Genomic DNA, 25,496 nt, shown 5'->3' with positions numbered 1-25,496 from the left:
TTAGCCCAACAAGCCAGTGCTAAGGTTCAGTGTGTACAGAAACCTCCCCAACCCCAATAGCAACAGCAACAATTAATTTTTTCCAAAACTGATGGAATTCACAACTAATATCCCTCCTAAGTGACATCACAAAAGATTATAACATCCATTACTAGATAACTTACATGTAAGACCCCACCATCAGGACAGCCATTGTGGGAATAAAAGCTTTTATTAGATTTTTACAAAATAAATGGTCAAAGAAAATTCACCCCAAATGTCAGGGGTGTGTGTGTGTAGTATGTACACTTGCACATTGCAGATGCATGGTTTGGCCCCATGTTTTCTAGTGAAAACAGCATTCTGTATTTCTACTTCTAGACCTGGGCTCACAAACTGATGATTATAACCTTTATTTCCCTGCTCAGTCCTGCACTGGCAGATGTGACAATAGCAATTCCACTCAGAGCTTGCTTTCCCACTTAGAGACTAAGCGCTCTTTGATTAATGGCTTAAAGCCAGTGCTGTTCTATGGACCTGATGATGATACACATCAAAGACCGTGGAAAACCTTAGAATCAGAGCCTGTTCCTATTATACTGTTATCCAAATCACTTGTGTCTAACCTTAACCTTCTACTGTACAATGTGTAATACCCAGCATTTTCTTTTTTTTTTAAAAACCTAAAAGGAGTAATCATAGGTATAAGGCAGCCAAGTCATTCTGATAAGATTTAGATTTCACCTGCCAGTAAGCAATCACATGTACCTTAGTAAACAATGCAGTATCTTTTAGGGGTAAGTACTGTTAGGGGATAAGTACTGTAAAATATATACAATGAGATTTCAGGCAGGATTCCTTTTGCAAGTGCTGAAGTCCTTTAGATACGAACTTCAGCATGGACTGCTATCAAGTGTAGACAGCACTTCTCAGAATATTTTGTACCTGGCAATAACGGCCTTAACAGTAGTTACTCTACCCTTCAACAATTAATACAATTTTGAAAAATCAGGAGCATATAGCAAGGTTTTATATACACAAAGGCACAACAATTCTGTTGAAGTTAGCTATGTTACAGTACAATACAGTTTAGTCAGTGCCTTTCATGCAAAATATTCACTAAAAATATTTAGTTCAAGCCTCTTCCACTGAAGTCAACAAGAGCTGGATTGCACCCATACCCTTCAGTAAGCAGTACAATTGTCTAAGAATGAATCAAGTCAAATTTACTAAAGACATCTGAAAAACAAAGCTATAATTGCCTACGCTTACTAGAGTATCAAGGTTCTCACTCACCAAAAGAAAAAGGTTATCCCTTTTCAAACTGAAAGCAAGCATAAAGACAAGATCATAAAATATTCTAAGAACTTTCCATGTGTAGTGCTTTTATAAACACTCCAAATATTATCCAGAGAAATGCTGTCAACAATCACAGGATGACAATTTCAAAAAAGCTAAACAGATGAAGATCTTATATTATAATTGTTATTTTTCCAAGTCTGCTTGCCAGCTGACATTTTGTAAATTAAAAAAAGCCAGTGCTGCTCAAGCAACTAAACTGTGGGGATATATCTTGAATGCAACACAGCCCAGCTTCAGACTTGGTGTAAATGGATGTACCTGTTTACCTTAGATCTCAAGCCGGTGTTCAAAAAATCCCACATGCAAGTTATCTATTCATGTCATCTGATAAAGTAGTTTTTCAAACAATTTCAGGAATTCAGTGCCACTAATAATGGTTCTCCGGCAAGAAATAAGCCTTTTTTGGTGTGAATCATCTTATTTCTGAAGACTTCAGTTCTCCTTAAAACCAAAGTACATCAGTTGTGTTGAAAAAGTGTACATTTTACATCTGTCTGTAGTTGAATAATTGTTAAAAGGCAGGCTGTGTATTGTCATCAGGCTAATCTACTCCCAAAGCTTTGAGCTGCCGTTCAATCTCTTCATCTGAAATGGTGGTAGTTTTTGATGCTGATGCAGATGGTAAGCCTCTGGCAGCAGATGGTGCTTTGGCCATCTATTAAAGAAACACACAAACTTCACTGAGTAAAACCAATACACACTGTGACAATTTGACTTCTAGCACAGAACTACAAAATGAAAGCTGTTAGGATGACATTTAAAAAAAAAATAGAGGAAAGTATTTGACCCACCCTAAAGAACATTTCTCCATACCTTTCCTGAGATTTCAATTCCAATTTCATCAAGCACTTGGTTCACAATATCCTGGCTTTCCTCTTCTTCATCAGAGCCCTCAAAGATATCATCCAGGGTATCATTAACTAGGAAGGAAAATAAAAACCAGAGCTACATTAGTACAGAAAGATTATTGTTCACAGAATAAATGGGAGAATAACTAAAAACCACTGTTCTTCTACAATCCTAGCATGCAGCAGTATCAGTACGTGAGATGGCAAGAGAAAGGAACGTACACCGTGTGCATTTGCAGAACAGCACTGCATCACTTAGCACCACATGCTGGCAACCCAGGAGTGCTCTGCCTACCTCTGCATTTTAAAATCTTGCCCCTGAAGTAGTGCTAACAATTGCACTATGCATTCACGTGCCAGCACTTTACACAGAGGTTTGATTTCACTATTTTTCAGAAAGGATTTAGTTTCAGAATTCTTTGTTACATTTAAAAAGCAAACCAATTAAAAAACCCCTCCACATCCCCCTTAAAGACCTCATTTCTCTCCCTGCCCCGCAACTGCAGAAATCCAACTGAGGGGTTGGTGCATTGATGCCTAGCACCATAGTATAATTTTTAAAATTCTGCTAGTTTCCCCCAGCAGAGGCAATGCAGTGGCAGATTTTAGGATGAGAAGAATGCTGTGTTAACAGTAGCCAGTAGCAAGACCAGTGTGGCATCACTGACACTTACAATTACCAACAAGCTAGTAAGCCATTGTGGTAAAACAGAGAAGAGGGTGGCTCCTCGTACCCAGTGGGCAGATAGGGTTCCAGGCTGTGTTTGGCTGCTTTGTACCACTATTTTGTCCATTATTGTTTTATATGTACAAGGCAGTTGCTGGAAGGATAGTTCTAAGGACTCCTGCCCTTCTACTCAAAACATTTTACAAGTTCTAACTAACCCTGACTGCTGCAACTGAGAGGCCTTCAACTATTCTCATTTACATATCAGGGTACACAAACATCTACAGGCAAGCCCAAAACTTTAAATTTAATCCTAAAGCTCAGACATAACTCCAGACTAGATGACAGAGTTGCTTATCTGTATGCCAACACTAAAGCCTTCTTCATCTCTAGAATTCCCATACCCAGTACATATGCTTCTTTGTAAACAAGAGCAAATATATTTAACTACATATTACTGTTGCACTCTAGTCTTTCACCCCTTCTCAAAAAGCAGAAGAGCTTGTGCTACTGCTTCTCTTTCCTTGCACAAGACCAGCAACTCTCCATGCCACTTGCTCATGCGAAGTTTCTACTATCCGTGAAAAACAGAATGCCATGTCTGTTATTCCCCGGGATCTGAATTTCTAATTGTCAGGTTAACAGGATATTCCCTTGATTTAGTCAATTCAAGTAGTAGTGGTAATTACACCTGTTCAACAACTCTCCCACTCAGTGCCTCTCATTTTTACAGGTCTTTCATACAACTATACATGCAATACTGTCAAATACCCGAAGTAACCATGCCGAACGTGAAATATTTTCCCTTTAATCATTGCTTATTGATAGTAATCTCATGTGTTATTAGTAATATTCAGAAGTGGGATTAAGGTGTGCCTACCTGTTTTAATTGACTGATAGTGTCAATGCTTGCTGAAGTTATTTACTAGAACACATAACTTACTCATTTCCTCAGTCATTTCCATCTTCATGTTTTCCTTCTGGAAGTTCTGCATAGTTTGTAATGTCTTTTGAGGGTCCATCTTCTTGTTAACAGATTGCATTGTCTAACAATATTAGAGAATATTAATCATAAGATTGCACAAATTTGTGTAGTACACTGAATATGCTAGGCAAAGTTAAGTGATTTCTAGTCTAACAAACTTGGGGCCAGGTTCTGCATGCTGTGCATATGTAGACTCCCACTTTAGTGGGAGCTCTGGGTGCATATGGAATCCTCAGTTGGTCCTTTGTCTAGTAATTAATAAAATCTACTACTCTGACTAGTGCAGAACAACAACAAGCTAGACTTTTTTCTTAATTTAAGGTCACTTTTCTGGCTTGCAGGATGAGCTTGGGGGAGGAGGAGAAAAGTTCCATAATTAGGCAACTAAATGTTATCAGACAGATGGAAATGGCAATTTTTAAAGCAAGTTAAGAACATTCTCATCAACCACCAGTAGGAAGCGGGCATGAAGTCATTATGACTTTTCTCCATCTAGGATAAAGTACTAGCAAGTATGACGTTTCTGATAATGGCAAATGCCAGGGTGTTCAAAAGTTAATAGTACAGGTTGAACACTTGGTATCACTTAGAGAACCTCTGCCACATACTACTAAACCTTAAACATAATATTTTACCAAACTTCATGGCACTGATTACCACAGGTGTGAAAAAAACACATTCACCCAGTATTACTTCCTTTTTGATTCATTAATATAAAGCTATGGTATTTTGCCTCCACAAAGCAGCTTCCATGTCAAACACTAAATTGTGATATGTGCAAAAAATAAAGGAAGTAGCCTCTTTGTAGAAAGTGCTACATATACTTTAGGAACATGTGGAAAACTAGTTTAAAAGGATACATTAATAATTGATATCAGTGATATATTAGAAACTTAAAACTGAAGCCTTTAAGGGAAATGTCTGCCTTCATTTCTAATTTTGTTTAAATTGAGAAAAAGCTTTTTGTTCTCCTTTTCCAATTCAAGGGTTTTCAGTGGATAGAAATACATTTTTTCGGGGGGGGGGGGGGGGGGGGGGGGGGAGAATATTCTCCAATCATAGAAGTGTGTGCTTTAATTTTATAAACAGATAGTAACACTAAGTGTCCTATTTACAGATAAATTTATGGACAAGATACTGAAAAATTGCTTACTCATCTCATTTGTTGTGGCAGCTAGACAGTGAGCTGCACCTGATTTTAACTGAATGTTGTATGACTGTAGATCTTGGTATGGGTTAGAGAACACTATGGCTCCAAAATTAAGTCAGTGTTTTTAGTTCTGTATTTTTTACTGCATTAACTGAAAAAGTTGACCATTAGGTGGCCAAAATAACTTAATTCTCCTTCAATCCCCATAATGTTGCATAGCCCACTGACAAACCTGCTTCATTTTTTTTCCAAATCCGTTAAGATCTGTATTTATTGACATTTCTGCTGATTTTGTTCCACCACTGCGATTATACCACTATGTTTGCTTTAAGAAGTTTAATCCAAAACATTCCAAGGATAAAGAGCCCAGAGAGAAGAACGCTCAGCTAGGGAGGGATGCGATAGTTCTAAAAAGCAAGATTAATTTCCTCACTTATGTGAAGCTGTTGTACAAATGATGGGCAAGGAGGTCACAGGAGAGAGAAGAGGTGCATGCTAGCATAAACTGTCTTGTTTAACTTGATCATGGAGTCAGCTGTACCATCTCTTGGAGGAAAAAAGACCTACTGCACAGCCACAGCTTTAGAGGGTTGAACTGGGTTGTTTTTTTTTTTTTTTTACTTTATTTTTTAAAAACACATTGTTCATAGTGGCCCTTTAAGAGCAAAGTCTTCCTAGCAGCTACTTCCCGCATCAAATCAAATTACAGTGCATTAGTTTTATGAGACAAGAAGCAAAACAATTTAACACAATATCCCTGGTGTGTGGAGGATGAGGGTGAAGCAGAATTCTAGCTCACTGAGCCCTTTAGAAGTGTCAGCCAGAAAGTGATGCCTCATTTTCACACAAGTTATAAAGCTAGGGGACATACTGCATTGATTTCTAGAATCAGTCTTCCCTACTTTGGCTTTATCCACTAGAAGCAGTTAGATGACAGACAAAATTTACAGGCAAGACATTGCATAATGAAAAGCTGTTTGTTAGCCTACTGTAATTATCCTCTGTATCAAGACTTACAGGATCCATTTTAATCATTAACCAGACACTAACACTGAACAGCTTTCTGGCCTACGACAAAGATATTCGCAAAAAGAAAAGGAGGACTTGTGGCACCTTAGAGACTAACAAATGTATTTGAGCATAAGCTTTCGTGAGCTACAGCTCACTTCATCGGATGCATATGCGGATACAGACTAACACGGCTGCTACTCTGAAACCTGACAAAGATATTATAAGTCAGCTGTGTGAGAGCCTGCTAGTTTAAATAGCAGATACTGACCAGCAAGATATGAATGGCTAATTTAGTATTTTTCAAAACACAAATTAGTATTCGTCCTGTAAGCATCATCACTGCTAAATGTAGTATTACAATACATTTATCTCCAGCTAATTTTTACAAGATAACATTGAACTTGTCAAGACTTTTGCAAGCTACCTATAGTATTTGAGTTTCAATATGAAAAAGTGTCCATGAACATGAATTACATTTAGATATTTATATTGATTTAACTGCTCACTTTTGCTGTGGTTGACATAGCTCCTGCCATCTTCATCTGGGAATTCATCACTTTCGTTTGAGTTGACATGGAGGTAACTTTGGAACTAACAGCATAGGTTCGAGTTTTCTGTTTTCGCAGTTGCACCAGCTGTTTTGCTAGAACCTTGCAGGCTTCTTTGTTACCAGTCTTTGCCATTTTCTTTATTTCCAGTTCCTAGTTTTAGAAAGTAGTTTTTAGATTCACATTAAGTGAACAAGAATTCTATAAAGTTATAGAACTAAACATTTTTAATAAATGCTAGATTGGATAAATTAACCACATGTTCACAAACCTCTTCTTTGAGAATGAAGGAATTGACAAATGATACAAGAATATTTCCCTTTCTAGCAGAAGTCTATAGTAAGAAAAAAAATTAATAGATGACAAAACTCTATTACTAAAAGAATAACGCGCATTATACTGTGGGAATGTGCACTTCTCTGACATACCATTTTTTACATAGAGGTAGATATTACTTGTGCATTCTGACACGGAGTCATACATAGAGAGTTAAAGTGTATTTTTATGAGAGATCCTTTAGTTTACAGGCTGATAAATATACACGTTAAGAACTAACGGTGATCAACACCACTGCTAACTCATCTCCTCCGTGGTCTTTCAGGCTATATCTACACAGCAAAGAGGAACCCACGGCTGCCCCATGAAGCCAGCTTGGGCTCGTGGAGCTCTGGCTGTAGGGCGGTTTCACTGTTGTGTAGACTTGCAGGCTTGGGCTGGAGCCTGGGCTCTGGGATGCTGTGAGGTGGGAGAGTCTAAAGGTATGTCTCCACTCCATCGAAACACATGAGGCTGACCCATGTTAGTTGACTTGGACTATGGAGCTGTTTAACTGTGGTGTGGATGTTCAGGCTGGAGCCAGAGCTCTAGGACCCCACAAGGGGAGAGGATCTCAGAGTCCAGGCTTCAGCCTGAGCCCCAACATCTACAGCCCCGTAGTCTGAGCCTGAGCCAGCTGACATAGGTCAGCTGCAGGTGTTTAACTGCACTGGAGACCTACTCTTAGACCCTCCTCTTGCATTCACCCGCTGCAACCTAGTGGCCACTTAAGCAACAGAGCATACCTGGACAGGTAACTTTCAGAAAAACTTTACCCCTCAGCACCTCTCCTCAAAGATTATGGAGTTTTATTTTCTTGGAAAGCAGATTACATGAAGTAACCTGTGAAACAGTTGAAGTCCAAGCTTTCCCCCACCCCTCGGGATTTAACTCAATTATCTTAGTGCATAATAAATGCAGTGTGCCTTGTCTACACTGCCACAAGCTAATATCACACCCTAAATCCTAGTCTAGGCAAAGCCTATGCCCAGATAACTCTATAACCAATATGGGGAGGGAATACAAGACTAATTAATTTAATGGAGGCAAGGAAAGTTTTGCACCCCTGACTTAACAGCTCTTCACAGAACATAATGATCAAATTGATCACTATCATAAAATCCTCATACCAAGCATTTTATTGAAGAGAAAAAAAATAGGGCTTCTCTCTTTAATTTGCCATAATGTTACTGACTGAACATATACAATTCATATGTCCAATTGTGACAACATTTTCTCCGGGAATAGGCAATAAGTAAAACTGTGTGTAATAACAGCACTGCAGCTGTTGGTGGGAAAGCACCTGCTGGAAAAAGAGAGGTGCTTTACCCTCCCCTGAATGCAACAGATGTCTAAAAGGCTGCTATGAAGCATAGCCAGTTGCTCTGTGATAGTAAATAGTGGCCACCAGACTACAGCATATAGACACTGAGGAACCAACAGCAAGAGATACAAAGCTGCAGGAGATGCTCCAAAAACAAATGTTAACTGACTAATTGCTTTGGTTTTACCACTATGGTAGAGACAACATCCTGCGACCATAAGAGATACCTCATGTGTAAGAAAACTATAAATACTGAACTATCGTAGGAAGATAATATTTTGAGACTGGTACATTAGCTTGGCAGAAACTGCTTCGTACAAATCCCTCATTTTTGACAAAATTAAACTTCATGAGAGATTTGGTAAGAGATGCAATTTTACCAGAGAAAATACAGGTGTGTAAGGGAAGTACATGAGATCAATAGAAAAGTATTGTGGGTATGAAATGGAATGGTAATCCTGTTTTGGTAGCCTACATATAAGAGATGCGGGCACTTTACAGGGTGCTCAAAATATAATAAACTATCATGCTTTTTAAATATAACTCCAATATTATGTGGTTAAGATAAGAGTGACATGGGAATGCATATTTTGGACACAGATTTCCAAATGTTATAATAGCAAATGTTAGCAAGCACCAGTTTTCCAAGTTAAATACAGTAGTTCTAGTAGCCCACGGATCTCATTATAGTATGAAAAGCACACTTTCAAGATGAAACATTATAAACTGTACATGCCAAGTATTACTAAACTATTAATTACAAACTGAATCTGTGCCAGGGAATCAAGTTGCTATATGGCTGATGTATTCATAATTAACACTAATTGTGAAAGTAAAAGACAAGATTAATCCACAGTCCTTGTATTTATGAAGAAATTTTAAGACAGTCACATCTTTCTCCTACTCAAAATTCAGCAAGTCAATAGTATAGTAAGCAGGATACATTACTGATCAGACATCAAAACTGTCCACACTAGCCAAGTAAAGACAAATATAAAAAACAGTAAATAACTGTAACAATGCTATCACAGAGCAACATCTATTTTAAAAAATATTTGTTTTGCCTCTCCATATAAGTAGCAGCAAAAGACCATTGTTACAGGACAATGTTCTGATTCATTGACAATTTCCTGCTCTTTTCAAATGACAAGCGTACCAGGCTTTGAAAATTCAGATTTCTTAGAGTCTGAGCAGCAAGGGTAACAACAGAAGACTGAGTCTTTCAAAGACTTGTTCTCTTCACCTCTTCCTTCACAAGAGAAAAAAAATACACAATATATTTCTGGAGCAAGTTACTGACAAGAGTGCATTCAAAGCTTCAAGGTGAATTTCTTTACGGAAATCAAGGCACTAAAAGAAATAATGGTAGCTTAACCACTTACACAATCTATCAGACATATCTTAAAGCCCTAGCAAAAGGATAAAATTTCCAAGAATAGTCATCTTTCAGGCTCTCTAATTTTTCTCATGCCAAAACTGATATCCACAAGACCTGCCACCATACGAGGCAATGTCTTATTTACCACTACACCAGGGAGTGAACTGTCACAGAATTTTTCCACACAGTTTTTGTGTCATCTATCAAGGCATGTAATTTGACGTATACCTCCACCAGTATAGGTATGAGGTGACATAAAACTAAAGGACATGTTCTAACGATCAAGCGTTCTATGAGGGAGTTATCACTGTTATGTTTAATAAAGTCAGCTGGTTGTAGGGAAATTCTATGAAGACCATAGGAATAACTACATCCAGGTGACAATGTTAGACTTGTCTTTGTCTACAGTTGCTGTTAAGTCATGTTGTGTTTTGAGATGAACTGTCCTACTGAAGATAAGCCCTAATATTCCCTCTGAAACCCTCACCACTGATGTTCATTTAAATGAGCATCAATGACATATACTAATGCTTCTCACTGCTTTCTAACCCAAGAACTTAGAGCATTGCCTCCAAAGCTCATAGCCCTTGCTATCTATAATGGAAGGGTCATGTCTGGGACAGAATTCCCAACAACTCACGTTGGAATGCAAAGCACTAATGCTGGGCTACTGAGTCAACAGTATATTCCCTTGCTGCCAAAGAACTCTGCCAGAAAAATTCATCCATATGGCAATTGATGTTTTAATATTTTAAAACAGGTTATGAAACATTGGCCCAAATTTACCCATGCTGTTGGACAAAAAAGAATCAGGTTATATAATGAAAAACAGCACAGCTTCTGACTCTGCACTTATTAGAGATTCAGGAAGACCAAGGGTATGTCTTCACTAGCAACATTAAAGCACTGCTGTGGCAGCGCTTTAACATGGCTATGTAGTCGCAGCACCAGCACTGGGAGAGAGGTCTCCCAGCACTGTAAAAAAAACCCACCCCACTATAAGGTAACTAATGTAGATAGTGGGGAAAGTCAGCAAGACTTTGAAGACTATCATTTAGGTATGAGACATTCTCTTGCCATTTATTTAAAATTTCAAACAAACACTTATTGTGTGTTTTAAAAAGGTAAACTAAAATTCTCTGTTCTACTTACCAGCTGTTTTTCCTGTTTCTCCAGGGCTGCTCGATCTCTGGTTATAGTCCTCTGTGTACCTCTTAACTCTCGATTCTGTTCCTTTATTACATCTGGAAAGGAAATATTTATAGTTGGTAAAATAATTCTTCAGACTGAATGCTTAACAGTATTGAAACATGTAATGAAAATCTGCAATTTATTGGATGATAGAAAACTTCCCTTCATTAATTTGATTTTTTATCATAAGAGTAAAGCATGCATCTCCTACTGGGACTATCAAATATATGCAATGATGTTAGAATATAAATTTACATGTCTGAAATACTGTCTTAAATTTCAACACTATAGGCCAAGTTCTCCTTTTATACCAGTGAAACCTAAGTGGCTTCAATGGAGTTTGTACCAGTGTAACTGAGAGAAGCATTTGGCACAAGAGACTTCTATATTCCATAAACATGTCTCTTTTAATCATGCAGAAAGTGTCAAGAACAACTTCCCCATGCAGAAAAGCATCTCTCTAACTCCTATTTCACAGCAATATGAGCCAAGTTCTCCTTATCTCAGCCACCGTAGCCAAACTATTCAGTGGAGAGGTCCGTGAGGTCTGTGATGATAGGGTTGGGTGAAGGAATCCTCCCTTCCCCCGAATAACCATGGGACTGCTCCAGAGCTGCTTCAACAGAGCAATAGCATTGGTTCCTGTTGCACCTTCTCTATAGAGCAGGGAGAAATGGCAGCAGCTTCCATAGATGTGAATCCCCTGGCCCTGTTTACCTCCTTCTTCACTGAGGTGCATAGAGACCACTCCAAAATCCTGCCCTTCCCCATATGCAACATAGCTGCACTTATTCAACTAAAAGTCAAGCCACAAGGGATGTGACACAGAATTGGCTGAAAACTGGTCAAGTCTTTTATCCATTCCTGACACCCTCTTTGGGAGCAGCAATTCTATAAGGTAGTAATCCAATCTAAACAAATATATAGCAGTACTTAAAGGATGTGCCTATAACTTAACCAAAGCTTAACTTAAAATTTAGCTAACATTTTCCCCAGCCATTAGGAGAGACAGAAAAGGAACAATGTTTAAGAGCACACCCAAAAATATAGCTTTGCTCCCAGATGTTCAGTGATCCATTTGGGGAAACGTTAGTGGTCTCGCAATCCAATGCCTAGTTTTGGACATGTCTATTCACATAAGCAGCCTTAGAGAAGCTGGGGATGGACTAGGAATGATTGATTACTGAATTACCTCTTACTAGTCTCACCCCTTAGTAGGTGATCTGGGCATAAGAAGATTGATGTACAGCGATGGAATGCAGCAGCTTGCACTGCTATTACACATTCTGTACCTGTTTTGAGGAGAAAGGAATTCCATTTCCAAAACTGTCAAGCCAGCAGCTTTAATTCTAAACATTACTTGAAAAGAAAAATTAAAGGAATTTAACAGGTGAGTATGTCTGCAACTGTGGCACCAATGGGGGTTGAGGTTTGAGAAAGCCCACTAAGCACCTCTTAGGGTTTCTCTGACTACTGTGACACTTATACTTGGGAGACATACAGGCCTTCTAGGATCTGGTCAACTGACTCAGGTGAGCCCTAATGCTGAGTGCCTGTTAAGATCCCCTTCTGCGTATCTAAATGTAACACAAAGGGAAAATGGAGAAGTGCCCCTTTTCCCTTGTCTTGCTAGGATTTTTTTTCTTAATGTATTTAAACTAGACTACATTTAAGTTGAAGTTGATTTTGAATACATATCAGTAATTTAAGAATCTTTACAAGCATATAGTTAACTTAACAAAAACAAGGAATCTGGGATAAAGGTTAAACTTAGTAAACACCCCTCATATCTGCAAGTATAGAAATTTAGCACTGAACTACAAAAACTACTTTTTCAATACTCTGTCAACAATCTCCTTAGAATATCAGAAACTAACATCCAACCACAAAAGGCCCTTTTGTCATATCAACTACCACAAAAACTAGAATGTTTTACCCCTAATCAACAATAGGTGTGCCAAGGTAGTATTGAATATCTATACAGATTTTTTATACCATCCTCTCGCCATAGTACCTGAGCACCTTCCAGTAGGATGGGCACTTTCAGTAGTAAAGTGCCACACACAACAACAAAATAAATGCCCATTTTTACACATTCAAAGTTAGACAAATAACATACTTCAGTCAATCTTACCCACTCATCATTAAAAGCCCAATCCTGTGAGGTGCTGCAGGTACTCCACAATGAGTGCCTCACTAGTTTGGGTCTTATGATTCCATCTGCCAACAGATTATCAAAATGTGATTCGTCATGGAACTACTTCATCGTCATATACAAGCTCCCTAAGCCCAGATCATGAAATTTTAGCATGGGCATACAGAAATCAAAGGTTAGCATTATACCAAAACATCACACTTAATATGAGACATTTAGGAAACAAATATGAACAATGCTCTATTGATGACATTTGTATACTGCCCCTGCAAAGAACAGAAAATGACATCTGAGGGCAGAGACAGTACCTTAACTACCTTCCTTACAGGATAATGCAAATTGCTTTCACTCGGTGCAAGAGACCAGTTTCTTCATACTATTGTTTATGTAGAAGCCTTATGGAATTTACTTGATAAAGTGTAAATATTAAAAGCAATGTATGATATAGAACCCGTCATTTCAGCTTCCATTAAAGATTTGTCTTCATTTGTTAGGCTGCATAGGTCTTACAGTGAATATTAAAATCTACAGAGGGATTTATTCCTAAAGCAGAACTCCTTTTCCACTGTTGGAGGGACAAATAGCTCTCCTGGGTATAGGCTGCATACTCAAAGCAGCCTCCCATATTGCTCTAATTTTGCAGAATTCTAAAGAGTAAAAAAGTCAGCAGGTACTGGAGTTTAATGCTATTGGGTTTCCTAACAGAGAAAAAAAAGTGCTTGAATATGAACCGAGAGTCACAAGAGTTAAATTTGCATACCTAACATACTACAGTGTATTACTAGAATGATGTAACTACCAATGGCAGTTGATTTTTGGTGTGGTAAGAAGGCTTCTTCTAGTCTATTTTATAAGAATTAGATTTATATGCTTAACTGATTTTAGCACTGTAAGACACGCAAACAAGTTTGGATTTGAAAACAGATTAAAAAATGATGCCCCTTTACAAGACTTTTAATCTGATTTAACCCCATAATAAATATAAAATTTGTTGTTTCAAACTCAAACCTTTAAATGTAACAAAATAAAAGATGAATAAGTTATTGAAAGTTGTGCTGTGATGAGAAATCAGGAACCCTTTTCAGGTTTATATTGTAAAGACAGGGCAACCTCCATCTATTAAAAAAGTCTGTTTAAAACAGTCTGAAAAGGAAATAATGTTCCCATAATTAAGACTACATCATGGTTTTGTATTCCACAAAAGCAGACTAATACTTGTACACTTCTATTTTCCTCATTTACTTGGGTAACAAGTGAAATGCAATCTAGACAGGCTCAATTACTGTCAGATGACTAAAGCATGAATAATAAGCAGAAACCGCAGCCATAGTCTTCATTTTAAAGCATACATCAATCTTTCTGGAAAAAGAAGAGTAGCAATTCAGATTCTTCCTTCCCAGATGTGCGAAGACACTGCAAGCCATCTAAGTCTGAAATTATTTCAGCAGTAATAGGTTCCAACAAAATATTTTAATGGAATCTTAAGAGGAACACACGCTGCACAAAAAGCTCATGCTCAATAACTGTTTTAAGCCTAAGGAGTAATTATCGGAAAAGAAAAGTGATATTGAAAGGGGCTATTTTAGTCATGTTACTGCTCCCAAGACCCCACAAGTAACATTTTCAAGAAACACTTTACAATGGACATTGGAGTAGACAGCCAATATATGAAAATAAAGCCTGACAAATAAAAACAATGTATTTTGGCCCAGCAGAGAAACAACGGAAGCAATTCAAGAAACAAGCATCAAGCATGAGCTCTATCAAAAAGTCTTTAAAAAGAAGACTTTGCTGGGGGGTATGGTGGGAGGGGAGATTTAAAATTTAACTACACTATATATAGTTCAGTTGAAGAACACTGAGAAGAAATAGTAATGCAAATATATTTATGTATGAGACTAGCATTGATGTTCTACTCTACAGGAAATATTCCCTTTTGTTAGAAAACTTGCAGAGTAGAAACTGAACCCAAATATAATAAAGGCACTAGCATTTTAAACAAGTTAGAAGCTGGGGAAAAAGTCAGGAGATTCATTTTCTTTATACTTCTTCTACCACAGGAGATTCTCAGCTACTTTAAAAGAACTACAGCAATAGACGATCCATGGTAACTAGCATTAACACTAACTAGAGGCACTGTCATTTGTTTCTGCAAATGAAGGAGAATCCAACAGAAAAATGAGAGCTTGTAACAGCAAATTGTCACAGAGGAATAAAACAAAGGGTGAGGTCCTTGGTCCTGCTCCAGAAGCACAAAAGGGATTAAAAGATTGTAAACAGCAGGAACTCCCCCTCCTTGCATATACAGATCACCAGGTAGCATAAAGGGACAATTCTATACCACCTGCTCATATCACCTTCATGCCCAATGTATGTATGGTGCATTCCACAGACATGTTTGAGGCACTTTCCATTCCTGAAACCCTAGGCTGGCAACTGTCCCAAGGGGACTGAACTGGCCCTCAGGATCAAAGCAAATAAAAAGGTGGCAAAACTCACTTCTGCCCTCCTTCCTGCTCTGTGCCCAAAATCTCTTCCAGACTAGAAATGGAAAATAGTAATCTTTGCTTGACGAAATACAATTGGCTGATACACAAAGCATCATGTTTTGTGGCCTGTTTTAGAGTAAGATTCCACATGGTTTGCTCAGTGAATGTATTGCATAATCAGTTTCAAAACTCTTGCTGATAACAGACAAGCAACTCTCCATCAGCTAAGCCCACCTGCCTACTGGAGAATGTATGATGGTGCAAGAAATGTTCTTACAAGGGGAGTTAAGCTGCCCTTTTTAAATTAATGTATTAAAAAGGACACGTTCTTATTTCTGCACTGGGTTTAATAGTTAGAAAAACTTACCCCCCAAATAGCAAGATTAACACTTTAAATCTATATATACAAACAACAGACAGTAAATGGTGATTTGATAACTACAGAACACCAAGAGCTCACAGCTAGACACCAGTGAATCTGTAGCAATGTTTATCTGCTCTTCTCTTCACCAAACAAACAGAAAAGTGTTCCCAGAGAACAGAGCAACTTGTTTCCATGGCTCTGCTGATTGTTTAAGTTAGAGGTATTTTTGTATCACTTTGAACAACTAAATATATATTTGGTTAAAAAAAGACAAAAAACAAAACCCCAACCCCCCTCCCCCAAACAGGGTTCTCTTTAGGTTCGACTTAACTATTATCTCGAGGCACCATCTTTAAGAGTCACCCCGTGGTCTTAGAGACCATGCAAACATACCCCCAACGCTGCAGAGAGCAAAAAAAAGTTCCACTTTTATTACAGACTTCTTTCCCCGTGTAGCTGACTTATCAGCGGTCCCTGACGCTTTCAGTACGTGGGGAGGGTACGTGTGTGTGTGTGTGTGTCTCACACACACACACGGCTTTAGATGAGTCACTCTCGGTGCACCTCCCTCGCCCTTGTTTTCCGACCAGCCCGGCCCCGCTCTGCTCCCACACACACACCCGGGACCGAGCCCGTGGGACCCCGGCCCGGGACGGGTGCGTGCAGGGGACTCGCCCACCCCGAGAGCAGACACAGGGAGCCCGCGGGCGGAGGGAGGCTCCGCTGGAAGCGGCCCCCGGGGCGAGCTCCGGCCCGCAGGAACAAGGCCCCCTCCTGACCCGGAGGGAAACGAGAGGCGGCCAGACAGACCGACCCTGGACACAGGGCCCGAGAGCCGGACGCTGACCCCGGCGCCCCTCAGACCGACCCGCCCCCGCTCACCATCCACCGTCTTCTTCTTGAAGAGCGAGGCCATGGCGGCGGCGAGCGCAGGCCGCGGGCAGCGAGAGCCGGACTCGGAGCCGCCAGAGCCCCCGCGCCGCACCCGGCGCCGCGCCTCCTTCCTGCTTCTCCCGTGACCGCCGGCAGGCGGGCGCGGCCCCGGCGCAGAGACCCGCCCCGCCGGCTCCGGCTCCGCCTCCAGGCCCGGGTGGGGGGAGCGGCCCCCCCCCCGAGCCGCCGCCCGCAGCAGCGCCCGTTGGTTCCTCGGCCCGCCCAGCGCCCTCGCTCCCCCTCGCCTCCCTTCCCCTGCCCCCGCAGCTCGCCCCAACTCCCTGCCCTGCCCTCTCCCCACGCCCCCTCCCGCCTCCCCCCTCGCCTTCCTAACTCCTTTTCCCTCCTGCCCTCCCCCAAATGACCCCCCCCACCAGGCTTCACCCCTCGGTTTATACTCTCCCCCCCCCCCACCACACACACTTTGGTGCTGAATAAAGCTTCTTGCCAACAGGAGAGCCTGCAAACCCGCTGGGGCAGAACAGAGGGTTATAGGGGGCAAAACAGGAGCCAGGCATGTTGGGAAAGGACAGGTGCTGCTGGATCACTGGGGGGGGGGAAGCACTGATCCCAGCTGAGCAGCCCCGGGTGATGAGCAGCCCAGTGTAAATGTTAGGGAGGGGGGTGCACTAGCGCCGGGCAGGATGGGCACAAGGGCGCAGGAGGAGTCAGTGACACAAACCAGGTTCTGTCTGATCAGCCAGACCCCAGAGAAAAATGCAGCCTGCCGTTCCCATAACAGTGGTCCCCTGCTCAAACAAGGGAGGTGTGTCTCGAACTCAGACATTAGAGCTGGGTCTGTAACCAGAGGATGGCCTCTGTGTCAAGGGAGGCTAGGGAGGTGCAACTTTTTCAGTCACATATGTGGGGTGTTGGGAGGACTCTCATGTAGAAACCCCTTGGTGGCTGACACTTATGCCTGGGAGAGGCAGCAAACTGATTTACTTTGTTAAATAGGAAGAAGATGGAAGATGTGGGAGCCCCACTGGCAAGAGGTGGGTGAAGCAGTTGGAACACTGATGCAGTAAAGGAAGGATGGAGAATTGAAGAGGCTGAGACTTGCCTCTGGGTAATTTTAGAACTATCACCAAAATTATCAAGCACTACTCTCTCCTTAACACAGGGTTGCCACCCATCCCGATATTTTCTAGCATCATCTCAACTTTTGAATGGAGTCATCCTGTGACCCACAAAAACACCTTTCTGGACCTTCATGGGTCCCTAAATCATTTCAGGGTTGGGAAAAAGGTCCCATGTCTAAATCTCTCACAGTACTAAAAAGGGGAGAGTGCTTCTCGACTGTAATGACATTGTGCTGCAAAATGAAGTCTTGAGACACCATCACACTTCTTATTGACTTCTTGATTTAAACCTTAGAGTTACATTTTCTTTTAACACATTCCATTATTTCTCTCTCTCTCTCTCTCTCTCAGAAATGGTCCTGGTTGTCTTGGGACCTATTTGAATAATGAAAACACAATCTTGTACTTTGTGGATTTTCACATTTTACATGTTATAGATTTCTGTCTGTATACCTTTTCAATGGGTTTAGCTGTGTACAATTCAAAAAAGAGTTGCAAATTTGAGATATTGTCATGTATAAAGCTTTCATGTGTATGATTTATAAACTCCTTACCTACAATGTTGGCATATAGATCATACTCTCAGGTAATAAGATGTAACATCATATGAATATTAAATAAATGGAAGAAACAAACCACTTAAAAGTCTGAAATCTTTACAAACACAAGGTAATTTTAGTTACCTTGTTCCTAGACATTGCCACACTTAAGATATTTACTAATTTTCTGAGATGAACTCCTATTTGAGGATCATACATACTGCAAGATATAAAATAAATGAGTATGGAGTACTTAGTAACAATGTTCTTGTTTTTCAGTGACAATTCACATCCATAATTTTTAATAACCTAGCGCATGATGTAGGATTAGTGTCCATCATGGACAAGCATCTCAGTATGTGACATAAAAGTAAAGGATCTTGGAGCTACTGTACAGGCTGCTAAGCTACTGATCTGAATAATAACATGAATATACCTTCATTCCTGATTTTTTTAAAAAAAAATAGTGGTTTCTTCATAGCCTTCGAAACAAGAAACATATTGTCATAATGCCGCAGTGAATTCCATCACTAGATCCAAACTTGCACTGAAAGAGATTTATAATTCATTTTCTAATTTTCTGTTTTCTAATAGCATAATCAAACAGACCTGCATAACCTTGCATGGAAATAATTTTTCTATTGCAACTTCACATTTTAATCACATCCTAACAATACACATGGATGAAGGCAGACATGCTATTTATTTTATGAAATATGTTTAATTTCCTGGAAATAATTTTTTTATTACAACTGACAAGTTTTCATTGTTCTTCACATGTCCAGGCCTTTTATCAGTACACTACAAAGTATCTTTAACAATTTCCAGTAGGCTAGGGTTTCGATTGTGTGTAATGTCATAATCTCCTTGGACAATTAGGGGTACACGATGAGGGGTAAAATGGATCATCCAGTGTACGTCCACATTTCAATTTTCTTGCTCAACCCCTGCTAATATCCTTCCAATACTTAGAGTGGAAGCAGAGATACAGGAGTTTTTCACTAAGTGTTTATCTGTATTTGCATGCTGGTTATGAGAGACAACAAAAATAACTAACCAGTATATTGGGCCTGAAAGAAAAAACAGAATTTGATTTCAAATTTTCACATCACTATAAGGAGTAAAACCAATACCTAGGTTTTGAACACTCGAGGATTAGGGAGGCTCATAACTTGGATTCAAATCCACATTTCCTGTTTGGATTCAGTGTTTAAATTTCTCCAATACATCAACAGCGAACCAGTTACTTTCTCTCCTTTTTTTTTATTGACATTCATCTGTCTACACAGTTGGGTTCTCTGCAGCTGTGTATCTTTATCACTGGGTATTTTTAAACTAAACAAATTAGCTAAAGGAAAAAGGCAGGCAAACAATATTTCTTCGGCACAATGGTTCTATTGTCCTGCTGTGCTAAGGTGAAGAAAGAGGCTTTAGGATTCTTGAGGTGGCTGTAATGTTTAAAGTATCTATGGGTAACCACTGATTTATTCATGCCACAAGCCTATGTGGTAGTATGTTGTCACATGCTTTGTTGACATGTATGGAATCTAGATATAAGGAACACAAATAATCGGTTTAAAACACCACCTCCATTTTGTAAATCTAGGCCCCAGTTCAACAAAGCACTTAAGTATGTGGTTAACATTAAGGGGTAACTGCTCATTCAGTGCTTTATAGTAAGAAATCACACAGTTATATGCAAAATTCTTGGTTTTTATGTTTGTTTTTGTTTTTCTTTTAGGAATATTGTATCCATGCTAAAGGACTTATTTGAAGACCCCAGAACTGGATCAGAAGCTTTCTCAGCCCTCACATGAAGGTGTAATTGTGTTGACTCTCACACAAAGAGAACATTTCTTCCATTTTTGTGAGGTATTTGAGTTAAATAGTTATTAATAAAAACTAAAGTTTTAAACTATCTGACTAAAATTTATTTCCGCACTCAGTAGCTCACCTTTTATTTTCTTGTTATACCATAAACAAGACCTGAATTTGTAACGTAAAAATAAGCAGGAGGAGGGGGGAAAAAAAACCAAACCCAAAACATGTTAAAGATTTCTTTATAAATCATAAAGACAAAAAAGGATACTTTCACCCTCTCCTTGCCCATTGAAGGTCACCTTTAAAGCCACTCAGAGAGCAATAACTCACCCGATGGCTCTATATCTGAGTTTCAGGAAAAGAGAAAGCAGAGGTTGCTTATTATTCTTAATTGTTGGGTGCAAGGTAAAAATAAGTCACACAAACTGGTTTGGGAAGATGATGCAATGTCCACATGCTAATTTGAGACTGAACACTTGTAAATCAGCCTATTATAAAAAGAGGGTGGTGGCTGTGAAAGGCAGAGACTTTGCTGGCCGTTGAGCCCACAGACATAAGAAAACTAGAGAAGGAAGAGATAAAGAGGTGAGCAAGCAGAAAATCAGGGGCAGCTGAATGAAAGAAAAGGTTAGAGAGTGAAATAAATATATTATTATGTATTATTTATACAGTGCCTGAAGAGTCAAGTGAAGAAATAAAAAGACGTGGTCCATGTCCCAAATAGCTTACAGCCCAAGTCACTAAGCCTGCAAATACTTATGTATGTGCTTACTTTGCTACCATGAGTAGTCTAACTGCAAGTGGTAATACAGTTAAGCACTTGCACGTTTGCGGGATTGTAGTCTAATGATGTTTAGGGCTCCATAACTGGTGATAACAAACAGTGGCAGGTTGGGAGGGGGAGAGAAAAAGGAAAGGGAAGACAGAGTGTTACAGTGATATGTGGTCAGGCCCCAGTTCAGCAAAACACTTAAGTATGTGCTTATTTTTATGTGCTTATTTTTAACTGCTTTTGCTCAATAATGTACTTAGGCATGTGCTAAAAAGTTAAGCACATGCTTAGGTGCTTTGCTGAACTGGGGCCCATGTGACTGTCTGGATGAGGTTTAACCATTGTTTAATTTATTTATTTACTTTAAGATGGAGTGGGTGTCCGGAGTGGGGAGGAGCTGGGAATAAATGTAGAGGGGCTAAAGTTTGGGGAATTGGAAGGAGTTGGGGAGGAGAATGTAGGTATGTTTGAGTGGCAGGATGAAGACGGCGGGGTCAGCACCACGTTGGAAGAGAAATCAGGGGAGGCTCAGGGAGAGTTGAAGATTTGTGAGAGGGAGAAAAGGATGAGAAATTAGGGAGGATGGGAAGAGAGGGTTAACAAGAGCAGAAGAGGAGAGATAAAAGGAGTGAAGGGGAGATGATGGAGGGGAAAGGGGTGTAAAGGAGACAAGAAATAGTGTGTGGGGCTGTCACAGATAAGCAATGCTGAGGCCACCAACTGCCAGAGTTCTGAAGTTTCTCTTGCCCTGGCCTTATGCAATCCTTATTAACTTCATTGAAATTCAGTGCCCGTTGACCTTGAACTTGGTGAAATGGGGCCCCACAGGAAGGCCGTGATGTCATTTGCAGGCTCAGGGCCTGTAGAGCAGCATGTGGATACAACATCTAATAGCTTTATTTAATTAATTTAATACTAATTAGTTTAACATTTACATTTGAAAGAAGGGGAACTGTTAGTAGACCTCACCGTAAAGATAGATCACTGAATTTATTTAACAGAAAAATACCAAAGTCTTGTCACAAACATAATACTGACTGCTTGCTTGGTATTGTTTCAAAGCTTCCCCTACTTTGCTTAAAATTAAGTAAACTGGCTCCCATCTGTCTTCTAAGAACTCAAATAGTGTTGTGAACAGTTCATCACCTTCTCATCTTACAGATTGGACAGCTTCCCAGAAAAGAAATTTACGGTATCTAAGAACTGATGAAAGCTCATAGGAACTGAAAGCTACCAAAGAAAGAAAATATTTAGTCAAATGTTAGGGTCACCAAATACTCAGACATTAACCCATTCTTAAAAAGTAAACTTAAATTGGAAAGATAAATACTTAGGATCACAGGACCTGATTCTTTTCTTACTCCCACTGATGTCACACAGGAGTAACAGCAATGTAAAACCAGCATGAGATGGGATTTGGGCCAATAATCTGGAGTTCATTTATTTGGAAATTACATAGAATTTCAAACTAATTTTGGTTTATCTGAAAAATAGTATTTTAAATGATTGTTATAGTAATTTAAAGAGACACGGTAAGGTTGTTGAGCTTGAAATTTGATTGTTTTATTGACATCTATTAGCAAGTCAATGGAATTTATTAAATGTGTGTGTGTGCGTACTGTAGGTTTTTGGGATAAATGCTTAATTGCTCCTTTTTTTCTTTCTAAAAAGGAATCACAGACATGAGTCCAACATTCATTAGCAGCCTTACAATAACAAAGCAAGATGTGCAGAATGGAGGGGAATAAGAATTTGGGTAAAGAAGCATATTTAATTTTTTAAAAATTGTTTTCAGTGAATGCAATACTTGTGATAGTTACTGATTTGACATCTGTGGAGACTGAAGTCTTCTCTTTATACACAGCCAGTTGTGATTGTGTTTTCTGTAATGTGGACATGGGTCCACTAGAAACTGGTGTGAGACCCACTAAATTCACTTGAAATTCCAAGTGACTACAAAAGTGGTCTTTAAGACAAAGATGAAAAATACCTTGATGGTTTAATACAGGTATTTCAGTTAATGTGGTCTGTCAACAATGCTCTGTGATTTCTAGTTTTTTTAATGTATGACTCCCCTGTTCATTTGGGCCTCACTTCTGCAAATCTTTATGCATTTGAGTAGGTCTGTTGAACTCATTGGACTATTCAATTGCATAGAGTTACTCATGTGTATAAGTCTCTGCAGGAATGAGATCTTGGTTTCAAAAGTCTGCCAACAGATTTCCTTCGTGAAAAAATAATATTTTCTCATTGTTTATGGTATGTGGTCAGTGCAGTACTTTATAAACAGTTTAACAGCCCAGTCCACTGTGTAGTAGTTTATTTTAATACTCGCCTCTTGTAATATTAATAAGAAAGAGAAACTCTCAGGTTGTAAAATGCACTTTCTGTAACCTTCAATTTGATTACAAGTTTCTTCCATTCTAAAAGAGTAAAAAGAAGAAAAATCCTTTTGAAAGCACTCCATTGTTCTGAACAAGGAGATTTAGTTTACCTTCAGCAACCAGGTACAGTAGGAAATCATATTTCTGTAGGGCATTTATAAAATCAAGGGTTATATTTTTAAAGGCATTTACTTGCAAACACTGTCTTTAAATGACTTTGCCCAAGGAGAAATGTAAATCAAGGGTATCACCTAAATAGGCAAATGCTGTTATATTTTATCACAAGCTTCAAGAACTCCTTAAGGCATCAAGTTTAAAAAAAGAGAGTGAGATTATGTGGGGGATATTTATTATTATAAACTGCAAAGTCAACAGGGACTGCTGCTAAATGCTCTTACAATCGTAATAGCCTATCTTGTGTTAATTCTAGCCTGAAGCTCCACGACTCTTTATGTGCAGAGATAATGGGGGGTAAAACTACATATTTTTGGTTGAGCTGCAGATTCTTCCCAACCATGTCAAACAAATTAAGCAGCCTTGCAAACTAAAAATGGTTTGGGCATTGAAGGAATTCCCAGCAATAAGATGCAAGAGTTATTACCCCTGGTAGATAGCCGATGCTGTATTTTATGGTTGATAGTAGTTGTTTTGATTGAATATTGCCTCTGTAAATTGCTTGCAAATAATCTGCTTTCAACCTCAAACTTTACAGTCCAAAGAAAACTTTGTTTCATATAATTCTTATTGTTTATACTCTCTCTCCCTCTCTCTGTCTATGTGTGTGTGTGTGAAACGTATATTGAATATATAGTTAGGCCTGGCAGAATTTAATTTTTATTTTTTTAATGGATAGTATTGTTTATTTTTCAGCATTTTTTTCTTTACATTTTCAGTTATGAGAAATTGCGGGGGGGGGGTCAGACAATAATTATTTAATGGTAGTAGATATTGAGATTCAAAAAGTTAAAGCTTTGTAACTATTAAAACACAATTTGTCACCATGATATGTCAAAATATATAAAGTAAATATTCTTAAACCAAAATCTAAGTTATCAAGCAGCATTTTTCTTATTTTGACTATCTGTAAATTTCAATTATTTTTGATGGAAATATTTTTTGTCAGTTTGTTTGCATACAGTGAAATCGACATTTGCTGACATTTACCGATAAAAATCTTATCTTTCCAAACCTATGTATAGTGTGTGTGTATTCCAAGACAAAAGCTATATTAAGGGGGATGGGGTGAAATGGGGTATCTGCATTTATTCTGAGCTCCTCCAATCCTTGGGGAGGGTTAACTGATCACTCCTACAGCTGCCCTTCCTGGAGCAAGGGCTGGAAATAGGAGAGAGGACCCGGGACTTTGAGAATGTGCACTGTCTCTGGTGGAGCCTGAATGGTGGAAAGAAAGGGAGAGATGTGTGTGACTGGAACTTGAATGCTTTTCCTAAGTGACCGACTCTGGTCCTTTCATCACCACAGGCGAGAAAGGGCCATCCCAGAGGCCAGGCCAGGCCAAGCTCATGTTATATTTAAGGAGACCAGATAGCAAATGTGAAAAATAGGGACAGAGGGTGGGGGATAATAGGGGCCTATATAAGACAAAGCCCTGAATATCGGGACTGTCCCTATCAAATTGGGACATCTGGTCACCCTAGTTATATTCCTCAGAATAGGTCCTACTACCTCTCAGAGAAGGGCCATTGGAAGGGCCAGAGTCAGGGACCGTCCCCCTCCACTGCACCTGTGAGACCCCACCTGGCATAGCCCAACACATGGGAAATAAAGCCCTGGGGCCTGGGCTCTGGTGGGAGTGCAAGCACAGGACACAGGGAAGGAGGGGAGTAGCAGCAAACCTGAGTTACAACCAATGTGAGGTATGGCAGCAGCTCCCATCACCAGCCTTCAGGTTTCTCCTCTGTGATGCTTAGGCTGAGCATCAATGATCCTGCCCACAATGGGAGCACATGCCCGCTGCTTCCAACAGCTGTCCCCCGCATGGGATTTCAGTGTGATCCAACATAGTGGTTCTAACACATGCAAGTATTCCAAGGGCACCCCCTCTCAGCATGTGACATCATACACCAGCATGTGAGGGGCAGGACTAATGGGGGGTTTCAAGAGACTGACCAAGTCTCCTGGTATGTCAGGGAGACTCCCATTTTCAAGCAAAAATTCCAGACTCCTGATTTAATAATG

General features: G+C 39.6%; 1 protein-coding gene and 1 long non-coding RNA gene across 3 annotated transcripts; one reads left to right on the top strand and one right to left on the bottom strand.

The window, feature by feature from the left end:
- Positions 1-192: 192 nt before the first annotated feature.
- Positions 193-16,831, bottom strand: CHMP2B (charged multivesicular body protein 2B). Of its 2 annotated transcripts, XM_037906131.2 has the most exons (7): positions 16,649-16,795; positions 11,967-12,050; positions 10,720-10,811; positions 6,509-6,703; positions 3,800-3,902; positions 2,155-2,261; positions 193-1,996 (listed from the first exon to the last, which is right to left on the bottom strand). In XM_037906131.2, the coding sequence occupies exons 1-7, from the start codon at positions 16,680-16,682 to the stop codon at positions 1,883-1,885; spliced, it is 729 nt and encodes a 242-aa protein (XP_037762059.1). In that variant the 5' UTR covers positions 16,683-16,795; the 3' UTR covers positions 193-1,882. The 2 variants fall into 2 exon arrangements, with proteins under 2 accessions (XP_037762059.1, XP_007060894.1); XM_007060832.4 differs by lacking the exon at positions 11,967-12,050 and having other exon boundaries at positions 16,649-16,831.
- LOC114019704 lies at positions 16,019-24,862 on the top strand. Its single transcript, XR_003564709.3, has 4 exons — positions 16,019-16,422; positions 17,657-17,768; positions 20,062-20,192; positions 22,585-24,862. It is a non-coding gene; the product is annotated as an uncharacterized LOC114019704 (long non-coding RNA).
- Positions 24,863-25,496: the final 634 nt, after the last annotated feature.

The sequence above is a fragment of the Chelonia mydas genome, chromosome 1 (genome assembly GCF_015237465.2).
Source record: "Chelonia mydas isolate rCheMyd1 chromosome 1, rCheMyd1.pri.v2, whole genome shotgun sequence".
NCBI lineage: Eukaryota > Metazoa > Chordata > Testudines > Cheloniidae > Chelonia > Chelonia mydas.
This window is presented reverse-complemented; position numbering and strand designations above follow the sequence as displayed.